This window comes from Mustela lutreola, chromosome 14 (assembly GCF_030435805.1).
Source record: "Mustela lutreola isolate mMusLut2 chromosome 14, mMusLut2.pri, whole genome shotgun sequence".
Taxonomy (NCBI): domain Eukaryota; kingdom Metazoa; phylum Chordata; class Mammalia; order Carnivora; family Mustelidae; genus Mustela; species Mustela lutreola.
In genome coordinates, this window is record NC_081303.1 from 38,522,074 (window position 1) to 38,541,615 (window position 19,542).

A 19,542-nucleotide genomic window follows, 5' to 3' on the forward strand; every position below is an offset into this window, starting at 1 on the left:
GCAAGCTGGGCATCAAGGTTAAAAAAAACAAAAACAAAAACAAAAACAAAAAAACCACCTGTTCGATCATTGTACTTTTTGAAAATATAAAATCCAATCATCAGCCAACACTGATGGGATATGTTTGTTGACTGTTCATACAGGATATGAAAACACCCCATGATTTTTAATGAAGTGAAGCCCATTTCCTTCCCAAACTTCTGGATTTCACTTCCATTTCAAAGGAACAATTGAGAGGCACCGATTTAGAATTTAACACTGTATTTATTAGAGTGTTTTTATTAACAAACTTTCACTAGAAAGTTCTGAGTGTGTCAGTGCAGGGGGCACACTGGCTTCACACTCCAGCATCTGATGGCTTGCACACCCACACGTCACCCGGACCCCTCGGCCACAGCTCTGGGGGTCATTAGGGCAGCACCGGGCATCCCCTGTGCAGTGGTTAAACACGGGTTTTGGTTCATTCTGATTTAAATATTTGGAGTCCTGTGACAGGCATGGGTCAGCTTTCCTTTCTGCCTCATCTGCTGGACCCCCCGGACCCAAGCCCTTGTTCGTGGCCCCTCTGCTGCCCTCCATGTTCCTGAGGTCTCTGTCTCTGGAGAGTCCCCTTTGGCTGTTCTCGGGATCACAGCTGGGTTTTTGTAAAGACCCGGGGCTTCTGTGGACACAGGATGGAGGCTCTGGGGTCTGTGGACTGGGCTCCTCTGTGCCCTGGACACCATGGACATTGGTCTTGCCGACTTTCTCCTGGACCTGCACGTGCTGCGCCGGGTGGATAAAGAGGCCTGTGGGCAGGGGGGTCTGCACTCCCAGCTGTCGGGCTCTGCCCTGCAGGCAGGGGCAGTGGCGGATGTGTGGGACAGTGCATACAAAGCCTTCGGGGGCTTTCTGCACGTGCACAAAGCTGCTAGCAGCAGCACATCGGGCGCACAGGCCATCGCCTGCCTGTGCACAAGCATGCGGGCTGGGGCTCAAGTGTCTGTAGGCGTTTGGGCAACGACACCGCTGATTCAGAGAGAAGAAGTGACACAGGGTGTGCTGCTCGAGAGCGGGCGGGAAGGAGACAGGGCTGGTTTCCTGTTTGGAGCTCGGACTGTAAGCGGCTTGCACAGGCAGCCCCAGACTCTTGGCCTGGCTGCTGAAATACTCGGCGCAGATGTGGGTCTCCTCATAAGCTGCCTTATCAGACGTGGAGCAGCTGTGGGATGCCAGGGGCTCTAACTCGTAAAACTCCTGCTCCATGTCAGATTTCTGGGCTCTGGGGTCAAGGTGATAATCACTCACGGCACGTGCTTTACTCTGTCCCTTGTCAGCAGGGGTCGCGGACAGGGCGTGAGAGAATGCACTGCACTGCAGCTTCCTGGGCAGCGGAATCTGCCCACAGGTGCCCTGTGGCCCGAGGCAGCGGCACATGCACTGGAAAAAGAAGGTGGCAAAGGCCCAGCTGATGCACATGATGAGCATCATGAAGGTGCCCAGCTGGGTGTATGCCAGAACTGTGGATGGCATCATCATGGCCCCCGCCACAAAGGTGGTCAGCGCAGCCATAGCAATGGCAGAGCCCATGCGGCTCAGCGAGAAGATCACCTTCCCCTCCCGGTCGGCATCTGGGGCCAGGCGGTAAGCGACCCCGTAGTGGACAGCAAAATCAACGGATAGGCCAACAGCCACCGAGATGATGACAGACTCCAGGACGTTCAGCTCCCAGCCCAGCAGGACAAGAGAGCCGACAGTGACGAATATGGTCCCGGCAATGGAGATGATGGCATACAGGCTAATGATGACATTCCAGGTGGTGAGCAGCATGACGCTGAAGGCCACAGCCACGGAAAGCCCCATTGCAATGAGCGTGCCATCGGAGAGGCTGTCCTGGAGGTCATAGAACTCCAGGTTGCTGATGAACCAGCCATTGCTGAGGCCCTCAGGGGCCGAGCTGAGCTCCCGGGAGATCCACGCGTCCACCTCCTTGTAGAACTGGTGCATCTTCTCATAGGCCAGTGTGAAGAGGTAGGTGCTCTGGAACTCCAGCACGACCGCCCGGATGGTATCGTTGACATCGAACCGTGGCCCCGGGGTCTTGCTGTCCAGATGGTAGCCGGTACTTCTCTCCAGCTCCATTATGGCCCTCTTGATGCACAGCTCGAAGATCTCCTGTTTGTAGGGGAAGCTCCAGCGCCGGCAGCACAGGTACAGGGCAGGCTCATCGCAGTCCTGGTTCTCCATCCACTGCTTGAATGTCTCGATGAAGCAGCTGGTGAAGTCCTGCTCCTCCGTCTGGTAGAAGAAAGTCTGGTTTCTCAGCTTCTGACAGAAGTGCAGTATCCAGACCTGGGAAGCTGGGCTTGCGATGTTAAAGCTGCCATCCAGCACCAGCTTCCCCTTACTCTTGGGGTTCAGAGGGTCTCCGTTGTCTTCTGGGGACACGCCCCAGACCACAGTGATGGGCATGTGCAGCTCCTCCCCACGGTGGACACGCTCAAACATGAAGAGCTTCTTGTACTCGGCATCGTAGCGCTCAAAGGGATGGGAGGGCCTGAAGAGCTGAAACTCAGACAGCTCCAGGGATGGCAGCTTCATCTTGGGGTTCACACACACAACATAGGCCCCGCCCACGGTCAGGGCCAGGAACCACAGCAGCCAAAGGTAGCGGAACTTAATGACGATGCATGGCAACACCTTCTCAAAAAAAATGCGCGAGGCTTCTGAAATAGCTAAGAGCACCCTGTGGCATGTCCGGCGGGCCACTGTCCAGCAGCTCTTGCCCTCAAAGACCTGCTGAGGTGGCTTCTTGAAGCAGCCGAACATGTTGAGGAGGTAGCGCTCGTGCAGGACGACGACGGCTGGGAGCCATGTGACCATCAGCACATAGTTCACCAGGATGGCAGTCCCCGCGTACACGCCGAAGCAGCGGATGGCAGTGATGTTGCTTACATAGTTGGCGTAGAAGGCGGCGGCTGTGGTGAAGCTGGTGACAAACATGGACAGTGCCGCGTGCTGCAGAGTGATGCCCACTGTTTCCGTAGTCGCTGCGTGTGGCCGGTCGAACTTGGTGTAGCTCCACACGTCACATAGGACAAATGCATCGTCTGCACCAATTCCAACCAGAATAACAAGCGCGGTGAGGTTCATGAAAGGGAAGAACTCGAAGTTGAACACCACACGGTAGAGGAAATAGGAGACAATGAGGGAGCTGATGACGGCGAACATGGTCATCAGTGTGATGAACAGGGACCTGGTGTAGGCGCACATGACCAGGAGGACCAGCAGGACCGCAATGGCCGGGTAGGTGGTATCCGTCAGCAGGTAGTCCTGGAACAGACTGTGTTTGATGCCGAACTCAATGCCCGCCACAGTGGTAACACCGTCTGAGCCATTCCAGTGCTCGAAGTTGTCCAGGTAGATGTCCATCATGCTCTCCCCCTTCTCTGTGGGAGAAAAGAGCATGCTGTACTTGAGAGCCGGCACGGCGGGGCTAGCTGCCTGCGCGGTTAGGAAGTCCTTGTCCACCAGGTAGTGCAGGATCTGGTAGACCGCGTTGTACTTGGTGCATTTGCGAGGCACACCCGTGCACTTGAGCTGCCCCTTTCTCCTGGCGCCCGCGTCCCAGCAGTCGGGCTCCAGGGTGCCATTGTGGTAATGCTTGGCACATGCGCGCACCAGCTTCAGGGTGTGAGACACGTCTCGCTCCACGATCTTCTGGCAGGACGACCTGTTGTTGAGGATGGCGATGTAGTTCCCCAGTGTCCAGCTGGGGCAGCAGGATGCGGCCGTGGTCCTCTGGCACAGGTCACCGAACTGCGGGTGGGATCTAATCTGCAGAGGGAGACATGCGGAGACCGGAGTTTACAAACGCTTCACCCAGAGGCCTGAATTAAAGTGGCCTTGAGGGGCAGGTTAAATAGCTATCCTCCTAGTTAGGTGTCAGTTGGGAACAGGTAGCTGTCCCCCAGACCCGTCGGAGGCTTCCCTTCAGACAGCAAACTGCTCAGCGTGCAGGGGACCCAATGCTGGCTTGGTTTTAAGGAGAGCACAGCAGTAGTAGCTCTTTAGGAAATAGGCCTTTTCCAAGTTACTTTAAAAGGCAATGAAAAGGACAGGCCTTGGGCTCACGTATGGAAACTACAGGATTAATTTAAGAGAACGGTTGTCCGACTGATGGAGGAAACAGATTGGTGGCTTTGTCTAAAACTTCTGGTTATCGGCATGAAATTTTTGGTGACAAAGGTAATATATCTCAACCAATTTAGATGGAAGCAAAGATGATATTCCCCCAGAAAGTTATCAGTGAGCCCCCAGGTGACATGGTGAGAACTGATGTCAGGGGTGCACGAGAGACCAGGGGTGAAATGGTTTCCTGAGAAATGAGCAGAACAGGGCAAGGGTCCTAAATTACAACAGTTTGCATATTTGATTAACAAAATACTTAGGTAGGAGTTGATTTCTTCCACTTCCTTCAAAACTTATTGGAGCTGGCTGAAACTCTCTGGGTTTTGGTGATGTGGGATCTGCTGCATGGTCGCTGTAGGATGGCTCTGGGTCTGGTGTGGACAGTGCCTTTCTTACAGCTGTTCCTGGAGGCTTTTCTTCTCTGGCTGCTCTTGTTACAGCAAACTGAAAAACGACTCCATGCCAAGGGTGGGGTTGCTGGAATATGGCGGAGCCTTCACAACTCGGTACAAATCTGTAACTGTGAGAGCGGCCCCTCTTTCCTGAGGTTGAGTTTAGGAACTACGTCCAGAGCTTTTCTGTAGAAAGCAATCACTCATTTCTATTTACCAAAGGCTGCTCCAGGGAGGAGACTCCAAAGTTCAGAAAGGGCATGAGTGTGTTTCCTCTGCCGTGATTAAACTACTCTCTACCTTTATTAAAGCTGACTCTATCAATCATAGGGATCATTGGCACAAATAGTCCTGGGAACTTAGAATGATCCCAGAACCCTGTTCCCAGTACCCCTCGAAGGCCGGGCTGTCAAGCCGCTTCAGTGGTACCAGTCCTGGGGGCGGGTACAGAGGACAAAACACTGCCCATGTACGACAAGTGTTGGAGCTGGGTGACCCCCAGGGGGAGTCATTATACTAGTCTACCTCTGCATACATTTAAAAATTTCCATAATAAAGCATTTTAAAAGGGCACACTTTCGAAGGTAGAAACAGATGAGCCAAAAGGGTTATTATTCAAGTATACTAAAATGTTTACTTTAACAAAGGCTTGATTTTCAGCTCATTTCTAAAGGGCACTAATTATTCGACATTCTATAACACAGGATGATTAATATTTAATTAAATTTAAAATAAATGTATTATATATTACTTAAAATAATTTATTTAATTTTAAAATAAAATTAATAAGAATATTCACACGTGCTAAGTCGGGTGAAACGTAACCACCTAATAATAAGTAACAGAAAACCCTGGGATAGCACCGTTCTGGGTTTTGTGGCAGATAACCAGTTCCCATCCCACAAAGAAGTATCACACAAGTCCCTGGAGTCAGCCTGGTGAGTGAGAAGAAAGGGGATACAGCCTCAGCACTGGACAGTCTCAGAAGGAGGAAAATGATCGCGTCTGTTACAAAGCCTGCCACCAGCTTCACACCTGTAGTTGCTTGAAGAACCAAATGTTAATGGTAAAGGGAACAGGGTTGCCAGCCAAAGCCTGGAAAGAAATGACTTCGAATAACCTTTTCAAATAGTGGCAGGGTTTGCATATGAGCATGACCAAAGATTAAAAAGTTAGACAAGATAAATGCCGACCAAAGGCATATCAAAACTAGAATCTAGTGAGCCACTGAGCACCAGTCCTCCAGTTCACCGGTATAGTTGGTTGATGGACAACCTTCCACACAGTCCTCGAGGACTCTGCCAGAGTTAGAAACAAGGACAGAGAAAAGATGCTGTGACTGATACTTTTTACCCTGATCTGGGTGACAACACCCTGAATCTAATGGAAGGGAGCCCCAGAGACTGTGTAGGCTCCCATGGAGGAAAACCCTGTATTGTCATCCATCCATCCACCCACCCATCATCCATCCATCCATCCACCTATCCATCCACCATCCACCCATCCACCCATCCACCATCCATCCATTCACCTATCCACCCATCCATCCACCATCTACTATCCAACCATCCACCCACCAACCATCCATCTCCTCATCCATCTATCCACCATCCATCCATCTCCCCACCCACCATCCAACCATCCATCCATCCATCCACCATCCATCCATCCAGCATGCATCCCTCCATCCTTCCATCCTCACATCCATTCATCCATTCATCTATCCTAAAGAGAAAACAGAATTTACTGGGCACCTACACACAAAGAAGGGCAGGAGGGTACAGAAGTTCTTGCCCCGGAGCTGCTCACAGTGACAGAGAGAAATCAGGATTCAGTGTGGAAAGGAGCATACTGTGTGTCAGGGTCTGTGCGAACCTGCAAGGGGGTGCCCAAGTCTTTGGGTGATGGGATGGCAACACCAGCCTGGGGTACGCACCTGGGGCGGTAAGACACTCCGGCATTTGTTACATCACGGGGCTGGAAGAGACTGCGAGCGGGCACATCCTCACACAAAAGGTGTACTTTCTGCCACATTGTTGCAAAAGAGATGTCACTGGAGTGATTTCAACATCTTTTAAGTTATCAAACTAAGAACAGCTAGTGGGAGTAATTTCTTGTAGCTCATGAGAAAGTAGCCATTGCCATTCTAGTCAGTCACAGATTGGCTGTTTTTGGGAACTGTCTTGTTGCTGTGGTTATAACGTCTGTGTACACATCTGTTGCCTGACCACAGCAGAGGTGAGGTTGATTTAGAAGCAGGGGGAAGCAAGAAAGAGAAAAAGAAGAAACCAGCAGAGTTTTAAATGACACCTTAACTTTTAAAACTACTGGCAAAGTTGGCAAAAGTTGTAAAAGGCCGAGAACAGAATGAGAATAAAGAATGTGCCCTACCATGGGTCCCATCCACTCTCCTCTCATGTGGCAAAACCCTCTTGTACTAAAGTTCAAGGGACCCAGGGGCCCCCCAACCCTCTTGATGAGCCTGATGTGCTACCTACTGCACTAAGGAGGCACCTTCCCCAGCCCTCTTTAAAACAAGCATCAGGAGGCCCATTTTCTGGGGTCCACTAAGCTTCAGGGGGTCTCCTGTGTCCATAAAACCTATGCAGTGAACAGGGTGGCAGGCACTAACTTTCGAATCTCCTCTTCAAAGCCGCTCCTCAAGTTCTAACTTCTATGAAGCACAAAGACTGAGGAATAGGGAGAAGGGTTTCCAGCAGAGTCAAGATCTGAGAACCACACTCTGGCTACTGATGGAGGTCTGCCAGCACATCCCTGGGGAGGGAGATCTGGGCAGTCGGCTGAGCCTCCTGAGGACACAAGCATTCTCTGAGGAGGCACTCTGGAAACCAAAGCCCACTGGAACCATGAACTGAAATGGACTCAGGTTGGGGGTTCCATGTGCCGTAAACACAAGCAGGTGAAAATGGCCACATCTGGCCTGAGACGCCGTGCCAATCGCCAGCTGCAGGTAAGCTCTTCTGCGTGGTATCACTTGCTGTGTGTCCCATCCGCTGATGGTGGCTGACGGCTATGACATCGGGGAGGGGAAGGGATGGCCCAGGCTGACCAGTAGCCTGGGGAGGACACAGCTTGCTTATGTCACCACCAAGCTAGACAACACTCTGTAAAGGCTCTCGAGCTGGGAGACCCGGAATGGGTCCAGTAATAATCTGCAGGCTGAACTGCTACGCATCAGTTGTCACTTAGGGTGTCACGGGACACATTAACTCCTTTGTTAGAAGGTTATCGCTGGGCACTTGCTGCAGAGGCCAAGACTGGAATAGAAAGGTGTATGCAATTGGTAAAACAGTATTTAACGAGTAAAATGATAACCTGTTCTGTGAGGCAGAATTATGGGGCCCTGACCCTCTGTTTATTCATTTGTTGTTGTGGGTCTATAACTGGCTTGACCATTCGGGCAGACACATTTTGGGTCTGTTCCTCGACTTTTCAGAAGAGGACTGGGTGCCCGTCATGTTCCCGCCAGGAATCACACACTCAAACTCAGGGCCTTCAGTGCTGACTCTGCATTTGCAAAATGTATGGACTGGAGGGAGCAGTGTGCCCCTTGTCTGAGTATTTCCCTCTGTGGACTCAATCAAGTCAGACCACTGGGAAGCCACACACTTAGACTTCATTGTTTCAATTTCTTACAGAAATACCTTTTGCCATAAGTTCTCCTGTGACCAGCCTGAGACATGGCTTAGAAATCAGCTCAGCTTCATGACTGCACGTCTCTTGAACATGCTGTTAACTAAGAACTTTGTGCATGACATCACATTTCTTCTGCGGGGGGCCATGGAGATCACGCTCCCCCCCGCCCCGTTAGGACAGGGAAGTCCAGTCTTCTTCTAATACTGCAGGTTGTTGTCCTCTTTGTGATTTTTGTCACCGACTGCGAATTCCACTTTGCTCTGGTGGCCAGGGAGGGAGGGGACAGGTGAGCAGCAACCACGAGTGAGCATGGGGGACTGTGGGCACATATCGCTGCATAGAAGTCACATGTGTGGCTTTACCTTTTCCTCCCATGGTTTTTCCTTCAATTTAGCCATTTTGTCTTCTCTGTAGTCCTTCCTATGAGCCACCTACTCATGCTGATTTTTATCGTCTGATAGCATCTGATACATATTCACATGTGTATGAAATAATGTCCTGCATCCATTCATGAAAGTGTCCACAAAGTGTCCACAGTGCTCATGGGCTTGAGAGTTGCTGGGTCCATGCAGAGCCCAGCAGCACTCATAATCAGGCTGTTGCTCATTCGAGGCCACGAGGACTCTTTAAATCCTTTTATTTGCTTGTGTTCTGAATGGAGAAGTGTATGCCAAGGTTAAGAGGTGGATGGGGATTTGAACCCAGCCTTCCTTGAGTCTCTTTCCTGCCATGCATCACCTGCAGAAGACAACCACCCCTTTTCCCTTGTCTTGTTGTATCCTGTATGCTATTTTCCACTCAGAGGATCCTCAATTCATAGCAACGTCCCGAGGACTACATGAAATAACCCCGTCAAGTGTTTGAGACACACCCTGACAAATTCAAATTCAACAATACCCAACACCCAGCAGCTACTGATCAGCTGTGTGGATCCGGTGGCCTGAGAGCCTTTGGGGGAGGGAAGGTCTAAAGGTCAACAGCAAAGGTAGGGAATCAAGGCCTAGAAGGTATGGAGTTCCTAAATCATTCTGTTGAGTGTGGTCAGCATGTCACCGTCTGTGATGTCGCATCTCAAGTGCCAAGGTCAGAGGCTGACTACGGGGAGGGGTGAGAATGCCGAGCAGGAAGTCCTGCAGATAAAAACTGACCAGTGGTTAAGAACCTCGGTTTGTGTGGAGAGGTTGGTGACTTTGGCCTGTTTGAACTGGACAGAGAAAATATGGTGCTCACGGAAAATCCTAATAGCTGGGCCGGCAGACAACACAGAGTCTTTCAGAATGAGGAATAAAGTCGGGAGGTCTGGGACCCAAGGGGGGGAGCCCAGCCTGTTTCCTCGAGAAGCCCTGTGGCCAGCCCAGGGCCCTGCACCAGGGGTCAGTCTAGCTCTCAGGTGGGCATGTGATGACACTTCCTGCTATTAGTGAGTTTCTGCATTAGAGTTACACTAGGCATACAGCCAGCTCCTCTTATGCCTGATTCCTGAGCTTGGGTAGGTGCAGCAGTGACAGCAGACAGCAAGCTCTCCTGGGAGAATCCACCTCTGAGCACACGGAACTGACACCTTATCCAGGCCTGGAGGCTGATGTCACACTTTCTGGGGCTGATGTCTTCTGGCTCCAGAGACTGAGGACAGACGGCTTTTTGTTTTGAATCCTCTGTCTTCAAGATATTCAGCCCAGAGGACAATCTGGGCTGGATTCCTCATCATTTACAGTGTCACCTACACCCCTGGATGTCCTTTTTCCCCAGCCTGGGCCCTAAATCTGCCCCAGATACCCACTGTTGCCACTGGTTGCTCACTGTGGAGTGGAGAAGCTGACCGTGGCCTCAGGAGGAGACACAGCAACTAGCTTTGGAGAGGCAGCACCCAAGAGAAGAAAAGACCAAGTCTGAGCTGTGAGATGGGGCAGTGGCAAGGAGAGTGCTCTTTGCTGAAGAAGGCGGCAGGCGTCAAAGATGGGGCCAGGTAGAGGCGCTCGGATCCTGGGGTCTACAAGCATGCGAGCTGGCCTCGGGCATGTGGTCCCCAGGAGTAAGGCCTAAGTAAGTACTGTCATTCCACAAGTCACTGGGGTCAGCAGGGAACAGACTGGCAAAAATATAACCTTATTTTTTCTCAACACATTTCAGTTTTTCTTTACATACCCTTGAATTATCTACATTGCACATTGATTTAATGGCAGGTAAATTCCATAGTGTCTCCCCTCCAGCTGAAGTAAATACTACTCTGGAATATCGGTCACCTGGTGACATGAAAAAGAAAAGAAAAAGGTTTATAATTGTCCATTTTTTCATCAGATTCACCATTCAGGAGCAACTCAGAGTGGGGAAGCAGTGGGACAAGTCATTAACAGCAGGGAGTCTTTCCTTGATAAATTCCAGGAGGAAAAAAAATAAAGCAATGCTATAATTTTGTTTCTGCTCACAGCCTTTGTCTACTCACAACATTTGAAAACTCGTAGGCATTATATAACAGATCCATTTCTGATCAGACTGTGATTAGGAACAGTAATCTGTAAGAACTCTCAGCACAACATTAACTGAATGTCTCCCTCTTAATTTTGAAACATGTCACCAGAATGGGGTATAAAACCCAAGAAGGATCCATTAGGGGATATCAAGAGTGGATGTTCTTTTGGGCAGCTAACCAGGGAGGAAAAAGCTGGTAATCGTTTTAAAAGCACTAAAAACAGTCAACCGGATATCGAACGACGGCCAGGGTTGCAGACATATTCCACGTTCTGGCTGGGTCCATGGTCTCTCTGGGCCACCAGAGTCTAGAATAAATACTGTGATAATCACACTAACACAGGCCAGCGGTGGGACAGGCAAACCCAGCCCTGAGGTCAGAAGCGGTGGAACCAGGTCCTGCCTTGCCCCAGCTCTGGAGATGAGCGGCTCCTCTGAACCCTCGTCTCTTGTTTGAAAGCACATCTCTCTCAAACAGGTGTGAGAACTAAAGGAAAAACAGCGGGTCAGTTAGGGCTATTTCTGCTCCTTCTGCCATTAGAAGAACTTCATATGATAAAACGGAGTGAACTCAACTTTCTGTTATCTAAAATGATGACAAAGAAAACCAATCTGCAAATTTATGAATAAAGCTTTATTACGTGAGCTTTTATTCATGATTATGAAGTTTTCTTTTATAAACCATTTTCTTCACTAAATGGCCATTATCTATGTGGACTGATTTCGAAGAGTGAAACAAACCCATGCAAACAAAGGACAGAATTCTCCCTAATTTCCTACTTTCATCTCTCAGTTACTATACAGTGAAACAGACCCTCAGCTAGCTCTAGAAACATCAGGAAGTCCAGTGAGGTCCTCTAACGAGACAGGAAAATACACACATTAGGGGGATTTTCAACAACAATTTTAAAAAGCTGCTTTAAAAAAAAAGCACTGGTAGGAAGATTCACTGACAGAGAGGCTGCAGTTCCTCATGCCTGCTCTCCGTGGCTAAGCAGCCCGCTCCCCATGCACCGGTGTCCCTGAGGCTGTACTCTATGCCACAGCAGATGCTGGTTAGTCAATCTGTTGCCAGTGTCTGGAAACGTAGCAATGCTACATTAAAATCTGGATTCCTGACGTCAGGGAAGTTCTTATATATCCGGGCCCTCATTCCTGCAAGGCCACATTCAGTGGAGCTAGGTGGCAGCAATTTGAGCTCCATAACATGATGTCATATCCCACTGTCTGATGCATTCACATGACAGGCTGGCCCCTGAGGCATTCCAACTGTGGGCCTCTGGACCATATTCTGTTCATCTTTCTATCTCTAATGCCTAAGGCACAGAGAAGGCTTTTATATATGCTTTCTGAATGAAAACAAAACTCAAGTATATTTCTGATAATATAGTAGATTATTTTAGAGTTTGATCCAAAAATATGTACTTGTTATCTCACTGAGAATATTTTTTTAAAAATTTAATAAATTTAAATGTTAAGAAATTTGGTGCAAGGTCAAGTTTTTTGGGATATTTTTTATTTTCCTTAAAACTGAATCTAACTCAATACTCTCATTAATTATAGGTAAATAAATTCAGAGGAGTGGTTGACTGACCTTGAGAAGAAAAACTAACAGCTAATATCTGTGTCAGTGCCCAGCATCTCCACCCACCAATCTTGAGTTACTCATGCTCCATCTCAAGTACAAGGAACCCCAAGGGGCTGTTCACCGAGGATGCCACTCACTCGGAATGTCGCAGAAAAAGCTGTCTTTGTGGAAGTTCCAGTCAACTTCTCTTTTCTCTCTTTCATAGTGATCATCTGACCATCTATCATCCCGATGGCTGAAATGGAACAACAATGTGATCTTCAATAAAGCACTTGTGACAGCACAGGGAATGTAGTCAACAATGTCGCAATAGCATTGCATGGTGGCAGACGGAGGCGAGCACGGTGTAGGGCGCAGACTTGTTGACTTGCTCTTATATATCTGAAGCTAAACTATGTGTGTCCACCACAATGCAATCATAAAAATATAAAAATAAAGTACTAGTTTTTTAAGGCCAATAAGGATACCAGTAATGGTGTACCACAGCCATGACCTAATTGAAATTAAAAGGACTGGGACGCCTGGGTGGCTCAGTCATTAGGTGTCTGCCTTTGGCTCAGGTTGTGATCCTAGGGTCCTGTGATAGAGTCTCGCATGGGGCTCCCCACTCAGTGGGAAGCCTGCTTCTCCCTCTCCCACTCCCCCTTCTTGTAATCCCTCTCTTACTGTCTCTCTCTGTGTGTGTCAAATAAATAAATAAAATCTTAAAAAAAAGAAATTAAAAGGATTAATATAAGTAACCAACATTTTCTCACTTCTGTAAAAGAAAAAAAAGCCAAGCCCTCTCTCTCTCTTTTTTTTTTTACCTTAATACAACAAAATCTTAAAAGACAACAAAAATGTAAGCCAATTCAGTGGCAAAGGGTTTTGAGCCACACACTGGCATTTAATCATCTTGCTTAGGCAATCCTTAACAGCGGAATTGATCAAGTAATGTTTTGGGTAAAAATTAATAAACAATTACCTTTTGGCTTGTTCATCTGCATATTTAAAAGGATAATTTGCTAATGTTGCTTTGTATCCTGTATTTTTCACCATGTTATTCCACGTGACCAATCTCTGGCCTATCGCAGTCCCTCTTGGCTCAAAACCCTGAGACAAAATATTACAAATTCCCATTAGTGCATTTCTCTTCAGGCTATGAATGGTTACAGCAGTTTGGGAAAGCAATGCTGGGGCAACACGTGGTTTTCAACAGAAACACAGATGCTCCTCGCGGCTGCCCCAGGAATGGACAGTACTGAGCAAGACGGCAGCTGCTGTTCACCATGACAAGGCAGTTTGGTTCTCTGGTGTGTGACCTGTCTCAGCAAAGAGAAATAACCATATCTGGGAGCTTCTCTTCCAAAATCATACCTAAGCAATTAGCAAATACTCACTTTGATGTTATAAGATAATTACGGTGTAATCGAATTATGACGTGCACGTTAAGAGTGTTTTATGGGAACACTTACTTAAAAACAGACCCTGCTATCTCTTAGTAAAACTGAAATTTCTTTCACTTCTCAGAGGAGAGGGAAGAAAAAGAGACATTCAGTCCTAACGACTTTATGAAAATACTTTCATGGAATGCAGATTCTCCATTTTATTGCTTTTTAGCTTAAACATGGGAGCCAAGAAGCAAAATTTCCAGGTCTGTAATGGCGAGCAAGTTCCTTGACTTTTTAAGAACCTGAAAATAGGATGACAAGGGTTTACTTTTCAGAAAGAGAGCTGCATGCTCCTCCTGATGGCTTGAGAAGGTTTTTAAAGAAACAGGATACTAAATTACATAATGTTACACGTTTTAAAATACTGAATTTCTTGAGATAACTGTGGGCTACAGCAATATGATGGGCTAAATTGTCCTTACCAGCAGTGGATCAGAGAAGTCAGGAAGCTCGGGCACTAACACCCCAACCAAGGCACAGACGACGATGAACACAGTGCACATACCCAGCACCACCACGGGCCAGTCAGCTATCAGGGATGCGTAGCTGCAGAGCAGAGAGGAGCACACAGGAGGCCACTTAGAAGCAATAGAGGCTTGCTGCCTGAGAGAGCAATGTGTTAAATCCTCCTTGTTCAGACCTAGTCCTTGAGTTTATCAATCAAAGATGCAGTGAGATGATAAGACAGCATTTCACATCTATGTCTGTTCCTGGAGAGATCTCCAATCTACACCCTCACGTGGGGAGAGAACATACTGGAACCCAGGACCCATCCTCCTGCAGCCTCTTCTGGAACTTGTTTCACCATCCTTGTACTCTGGCAGTTCTCGGAGAACTCAGCCCACAAAGAGGCTCATGTATCCATCTTCAGAATAACCAAACCAAACCCAAAACTTCCCACAAATATGCCACTTTCCTTCCAGCTGGAACTATAATGAACATGTCAGCCTCAGTTCCAGGAGAGAAAGATACCTGTTTTCTGAATTCATTTAGTGTTGTATTGGCACCTGGACCAGCACCTTCTGGAAGGCGCCCTGTGAGTACCTACCCCTTCCTTCACTCTCCAACCAACCTCAGCAGGGGGGTCTCGGTTTCCCTTCCCTGTCACCAACCCTGCCCCAGGTCGGAGTCATTTCTTCCAGGTGTCCCTCCCTTCTGTAAGATCCTGGGTTTTACTGTAGTGACACATGAAGATCTTGAAATGGGCTCTGTGCTGAACAGAAGTTGATGGAATGGAATTCTTCAAAAAATTCAAAAATGTATCTTGTCAACTTCAGGTTTCTTGAATTTTTATTAGAGAAAAAAGAAGAATTTCACTTGTGGACAATTACTTTCAAATCCTTGACAATGTTAGCTCACTTGACTGCTATGATGGCTGTTTCTGGCTTCTTACTTCTATGTGTCTGGGTTATTTCTTTAAAGTCAGACCACGGGTTTAATAAGACTAGAGGCTCTAAACGTCACTCAGAAAAGCTGCTGTTTGTCTTCAAGACAAGTTTGCTTGTGTTTCCATTCTGATCACTCAACACCACGGATCTGGCTTTCTGTGGGTATTGACTTCAAATGAAATTTTAACACGGAAATTAAAGTACAGCATAATTCTGCTTTAAGGGAACACTCGCCCAGGGATTTTTCAGTGTTGTTCTTCTCAAGGTCGTCTCAGGAGCAGGAAGAATGATCGGTTGCACTTACCAGTGGCTCCTACGTGTCACAGGTGTCACCTCACTTAATTCTCACAGCTTTTTGAGATGCGCTGCAGATCTGTGCTCTGAGTCACGGAGCTGGGCCAGCATGCTGACTACTGTTGGCAACACCGGACTACACATGTGAAAGGGCCTGAGAGAGAAGATTGTAACAGGCCTCATCACAAGAAAACAAAATTCTCTACCTCTGTGTGATGGCAGATACAATGCAGACTTGCTGTGGTGAACGTTTCACAATACATACAAATACTGAGTTGCCATGTAGGGTGCCCGAAGCTAACATAATGCTCTATGTCAGTTGCAGCTCAATAACAAAGTCACAAATAGGAGCCCCAGCCATCTGGCTCTAGAGAGGGGCCTCCCAATCACCATGATATTGTCTCTTGCTCCAAACACGAGAGAAACAAAACACATCAGGACTAAGTCCACTTGCAACAAGAGTGTGCACCCCCAAATTCACATTTTACACTGAATATCTAATCCACACTAACAGTTCATTTCATGATGCAAAACCACCAAGATCCATAGGCCCCCAAGTCTGAGTATTACTCACAAGCCTGCAAATTCTGAATTTAACAACTCACTCTGGAAAAATTATGCCAGATAAGATGGACGATCCTTGGAACACAATTCTGAATGTAATGAAAACATATAAATCACGGAGGCTGATTTGGCTTGTTCAAAGGTACACACTGTTTCCAGAACACGCCCAGTGCTGATAGTCTCCCCGGACTCTGTTTCCTCCTCCGCCAAATGCAAACTCAGGATGAAAGCAACGAGTGTGGAAGCAATCTAGTCCTTTGTCAACAGCACCCTTGAGACTTTCTGTTCTTGGCTTCAGCCTTAACAAGAAAGAGTCCTTTACATTTTAGATCTTTAAAATATCAGCTCTGTGAAATGAAAATGGCCCCAGGCTTAGACAATTACTCCCTATACTTTGAAGGACCAATCTCCTTGCAAATGGACCGTAAATTCTGCCTTCTTACCTACAAACGCATTAACAGCAGAGGGCACTGGGCCTGGAAGTGCTTCGTTTTCTCTCCGTGGGTCAATTTCCCCAGATGACTTCTTGTTTTGTGTTCTGAAAAGTCTGCACACACACACAACCTGAACACCCCTTTCAATCGTTGCTTTTCTTCCCTTGAGCACACTGGGGTTTGATTTTCCTGTCCTAGGAGGAAATCCATGTGTGTGCATGGATTGCACATGGAAACTTCATGGCATTAGTGATGGCCGTACGCTTCTTCCAAACCTAAGAGAGGTTTAGAGGCTCCAACTCCCTCCTCCTGCAGCGCGTGTCTCACAGGCGAAGCTCTCCTGAGATACTGTTCACACTTCTTGGAGTCACCCCACTGAGCACTGCGTGGGGGTACATCCACAAGGGTCTCTCCTCGATACCTCATGACTGCTGCCTGCACTGGATATTGCTTAGCCTTGGGGACCACGTGAGAAACACAAGTCACATGTACAATATGAAACCCAGACAACATTGTAATACTAAGATAAAAATCTAATAAAGCAGGAAAACCAGAGAAGCAAGGAAATTAAATATGGCCTATAAATGTCACCATTACATTTTTCACTAATCCCACTCCTGATGAGCCTGGGTTCAAGGCCTGTATGGTACCTAAGTAAAAAGAATAAAGTATTTGTGCATTATGTTTCTGAAAAATGAACCACATGTGTGGGAAAGACGTGTCAAAAGGCCCACTGCTTTGACTGTGATACCTCCTCCTGCTGTCACGTAGTCCTGTCCTGCTTGTGCCCACTCTCGTTCTGGAAACTTCCAGATGCTACCACAGCGTAACTGCAGATGCCTTCGGCCTCTGTACCTCAGTGTTTCCCAGCTGGTGATAGGGAGGAGCTCTCTGGGAGGCCCTGCAGGATGCTAAGTCCCAGAGAAGACACAGATTGGAGGCACTTGTCCGTTCTACAGGACAGGGACACGTGTTGCAGCTGAGCTGGGGATCCATGCAGGCGTGCAGCTGGCTTCCTGGCTCAGGCTGTCACCCACATGGCAGTTTGCACGAGTATCCTGCTGCACGCTCAGAGATCCTGAAGTAACTGTCCCAACAAATTCATGAAGTGTCTTTCAGGGTTAACCTTTGCTTGGGGCCATGGTGTAGGGGCCAGTTCTAAGTGGGCCATTTGTACCACAATGGGCCTCCACAGGGTATTTTCCTCTCTTAGCTCACAAAGCTGTTTTCCTCTGCCATTCCTGGATTCTCTAGAAACAGGCTCTCCTTTCTTCCTTCCCTTTGAGCAGAAATTAGGGCTTCACACAGTGTGAGTGTCCTGGACCCAGGCCCCCCTTCCCGACTGAATACCCAACCCATAACCCCTTGCAGCCTGGCTGCACTCTTTTGAACCTGCCAAAGCCAACAGACTAGTCCTCTTTTCGGTTTCCATTCGCCCTCAATTGAGCGGTATTTGACACTTCAGTTATTTAACACTTTGGTGGTATTTAACACTTTCTTCCTGAAAATTTCTTTTTCCTTGTTTTTCTTTTCCCTTCTATTTCTCTTAACCATTCCTTATTTATCTTGTCCCTTAAGGGCAAGCATTTCAAAATGTTATTAATCATAGTTTTCCTAGTGACATCAGCTATCAGTTTAGTGGGAGGACTGACCGAAACTTGTGGAATTTCCCAGAAGAACATAGGATACAGAATTCTCTCTTTGTTTGGAAGTAACAAAGTCAATGCTGTTAGCGTCACAGAATAAGGTGACGCTGATGTCAAGGAGTAAAAACATGGGAGATGCAAACCTCACCATTAAGGGACGCAGAACCTGATACAGAAAATCAGACAACTTTACAAGTACTTACAAAACCAAGTAAAGAAGTATGTGTTTTTAGAGGGATACAGATAAATATTTTGTGAATTCAACAGGGATTACTTTCAGCTAGTGCAAGGGAATCAGAAAAGGCTTTTTTGAAGAAGTTCTATTTGTATGTATAGGTACTGAAAAGAAGACATAAGGACCTGTAAAAATACCAATCTAATAAAAGAAAAAACACAAATGAATGTCATCAAAATGCAAAACTCTTAGTCACTACAGAGGGCTCTATTATTTGTAGAAAAATGGAAATTCATTTCCCAACATGCCATATTTAGTTCTATAACCTCTCCCTTGGATAAACACAGTCTATCCAGACAATGGACGGTCATTCAGCCTTTAGAAGGAAGGACATTCTGCCACTGCACAGATGAGCATGGAGGGCATCCTGCTGAGTGACATGGGCCAGTCCCAACAGGATAGAAACCATGGGGCTGCACTCACGGGAGGTGTCAGTGGGGTCCATTTCATAGAGTTGGAAAGTAGACAGTGGCACCAGTGGCTGGGGGTGGGAGGAATGGGCAGTGCTATTTAATGGGGGCAGAGTCTCTGCTCTGCAGGGCAAAGGCAGTTCTGGAGGTGACCATTGCCATGCCCCACAGTGACTTGAACTTGGGAGCCACAGAGCTGTGAACTTGCACATGGTTAAAACGGCAGATTTTATACTCTATTTTAGCACAATTTTTAAAAATAAGTAATTTTTAAATGGAAAGGGAATTTACAAATGAGAATTTATGTAGTAATTCTACTCAAAAGAGAGGATAAGGGTTTGGTCATCAGTGCTTCCCTAGCAGGTGAGTTTCAAAGATTTCATAGTCACCTACATCTGGAACCACCACCTACAAGCACATCACCAGGCTTTTTAAAAGAAACACCCATTTAACATTCTGCTTTTTGACTGAAAAGATAAAACTTCAAAATTTCCACATGAAAGAATACCTCCATTTTAATATGGTAACCACATTTTGTGGAAGAAACACAGACAACCTATCTGGAACAAAGGGCTACGAACTCAACTGCTGGCAGGCAGGAGAACAGCGATTCTGTCCTTGGCAAGTAAGAAAAGAAGGAAGGGACCCATGGAAGGAGCCAATATAGATTGTTAAACACAAACAGAATCTAAAGACTAAACTTCTACCTTCAGGTCAAACTTCCTTTGGGAGTGAGGATTACTCAATAAGCCAAGTCAGAGGAAATGTACTTTTCCTTCATAAAAATATGAATGAGAAAGGCAGAAACAGCAGCAAAATGTGAACAAAGGATTGAAGAGAAAAGTATGCAACTAACTTCATCATT

The 19,542-nt window shown here is 47.2% G+C and overlaps 1 protein-coding gene across 12 annotated transcripts in view; it reads right to left on the reverse strand.

Annotated features, from left to right (window-relative positions):
• Nucleotides 1-244: 244 nt before the first annotated feature.
• Nucleotides 245-19,542, reverse strand: part of DISP1 (dispatched RND transporter family member 1) — a 174,715-nt gene continuing 155,417 nt past the window's right edge. For 7 of the 12 annotated variants that reach the window (XM_059146647.1, XM_059146640.1, XM_059146644.1 and 4 more), the window contains 5 exons: nucleotides 14,129-14,252; nucleotides 13,241-13,368; nucleotides 12,414-12,511; nucleotides 10,365-10,462; nucleotides 245-3,816 (listed from right to left, as the gene is read on the reverse strand). In XM_059146647.1, coding sequence (XP_059002630.1) covers nucleotides 268-3,816; nucleotides 10,365-10,462; nucleotides 12,414-12,511; nucleotides 13,241-13,368; nucleotides 14,129-14,252 — 3,997 coding nt within the window. In that variant the 3' untranslated portion in view covers nucleotides 245-267. Of the gene's footprint in view, nucleotides 3,817-10,364; nucleotides 10,463-12,413; nucleotides 12,512-13,240; nucleotides 13,369-14,128; nucleotides 19,536-19,542 lie in introns of those variants that run through there. The other 5 variants (XM_059146648.1, XM_059146649.1, XM_059146650.1 and 2 more) reach the window with 5 other exon arrangements.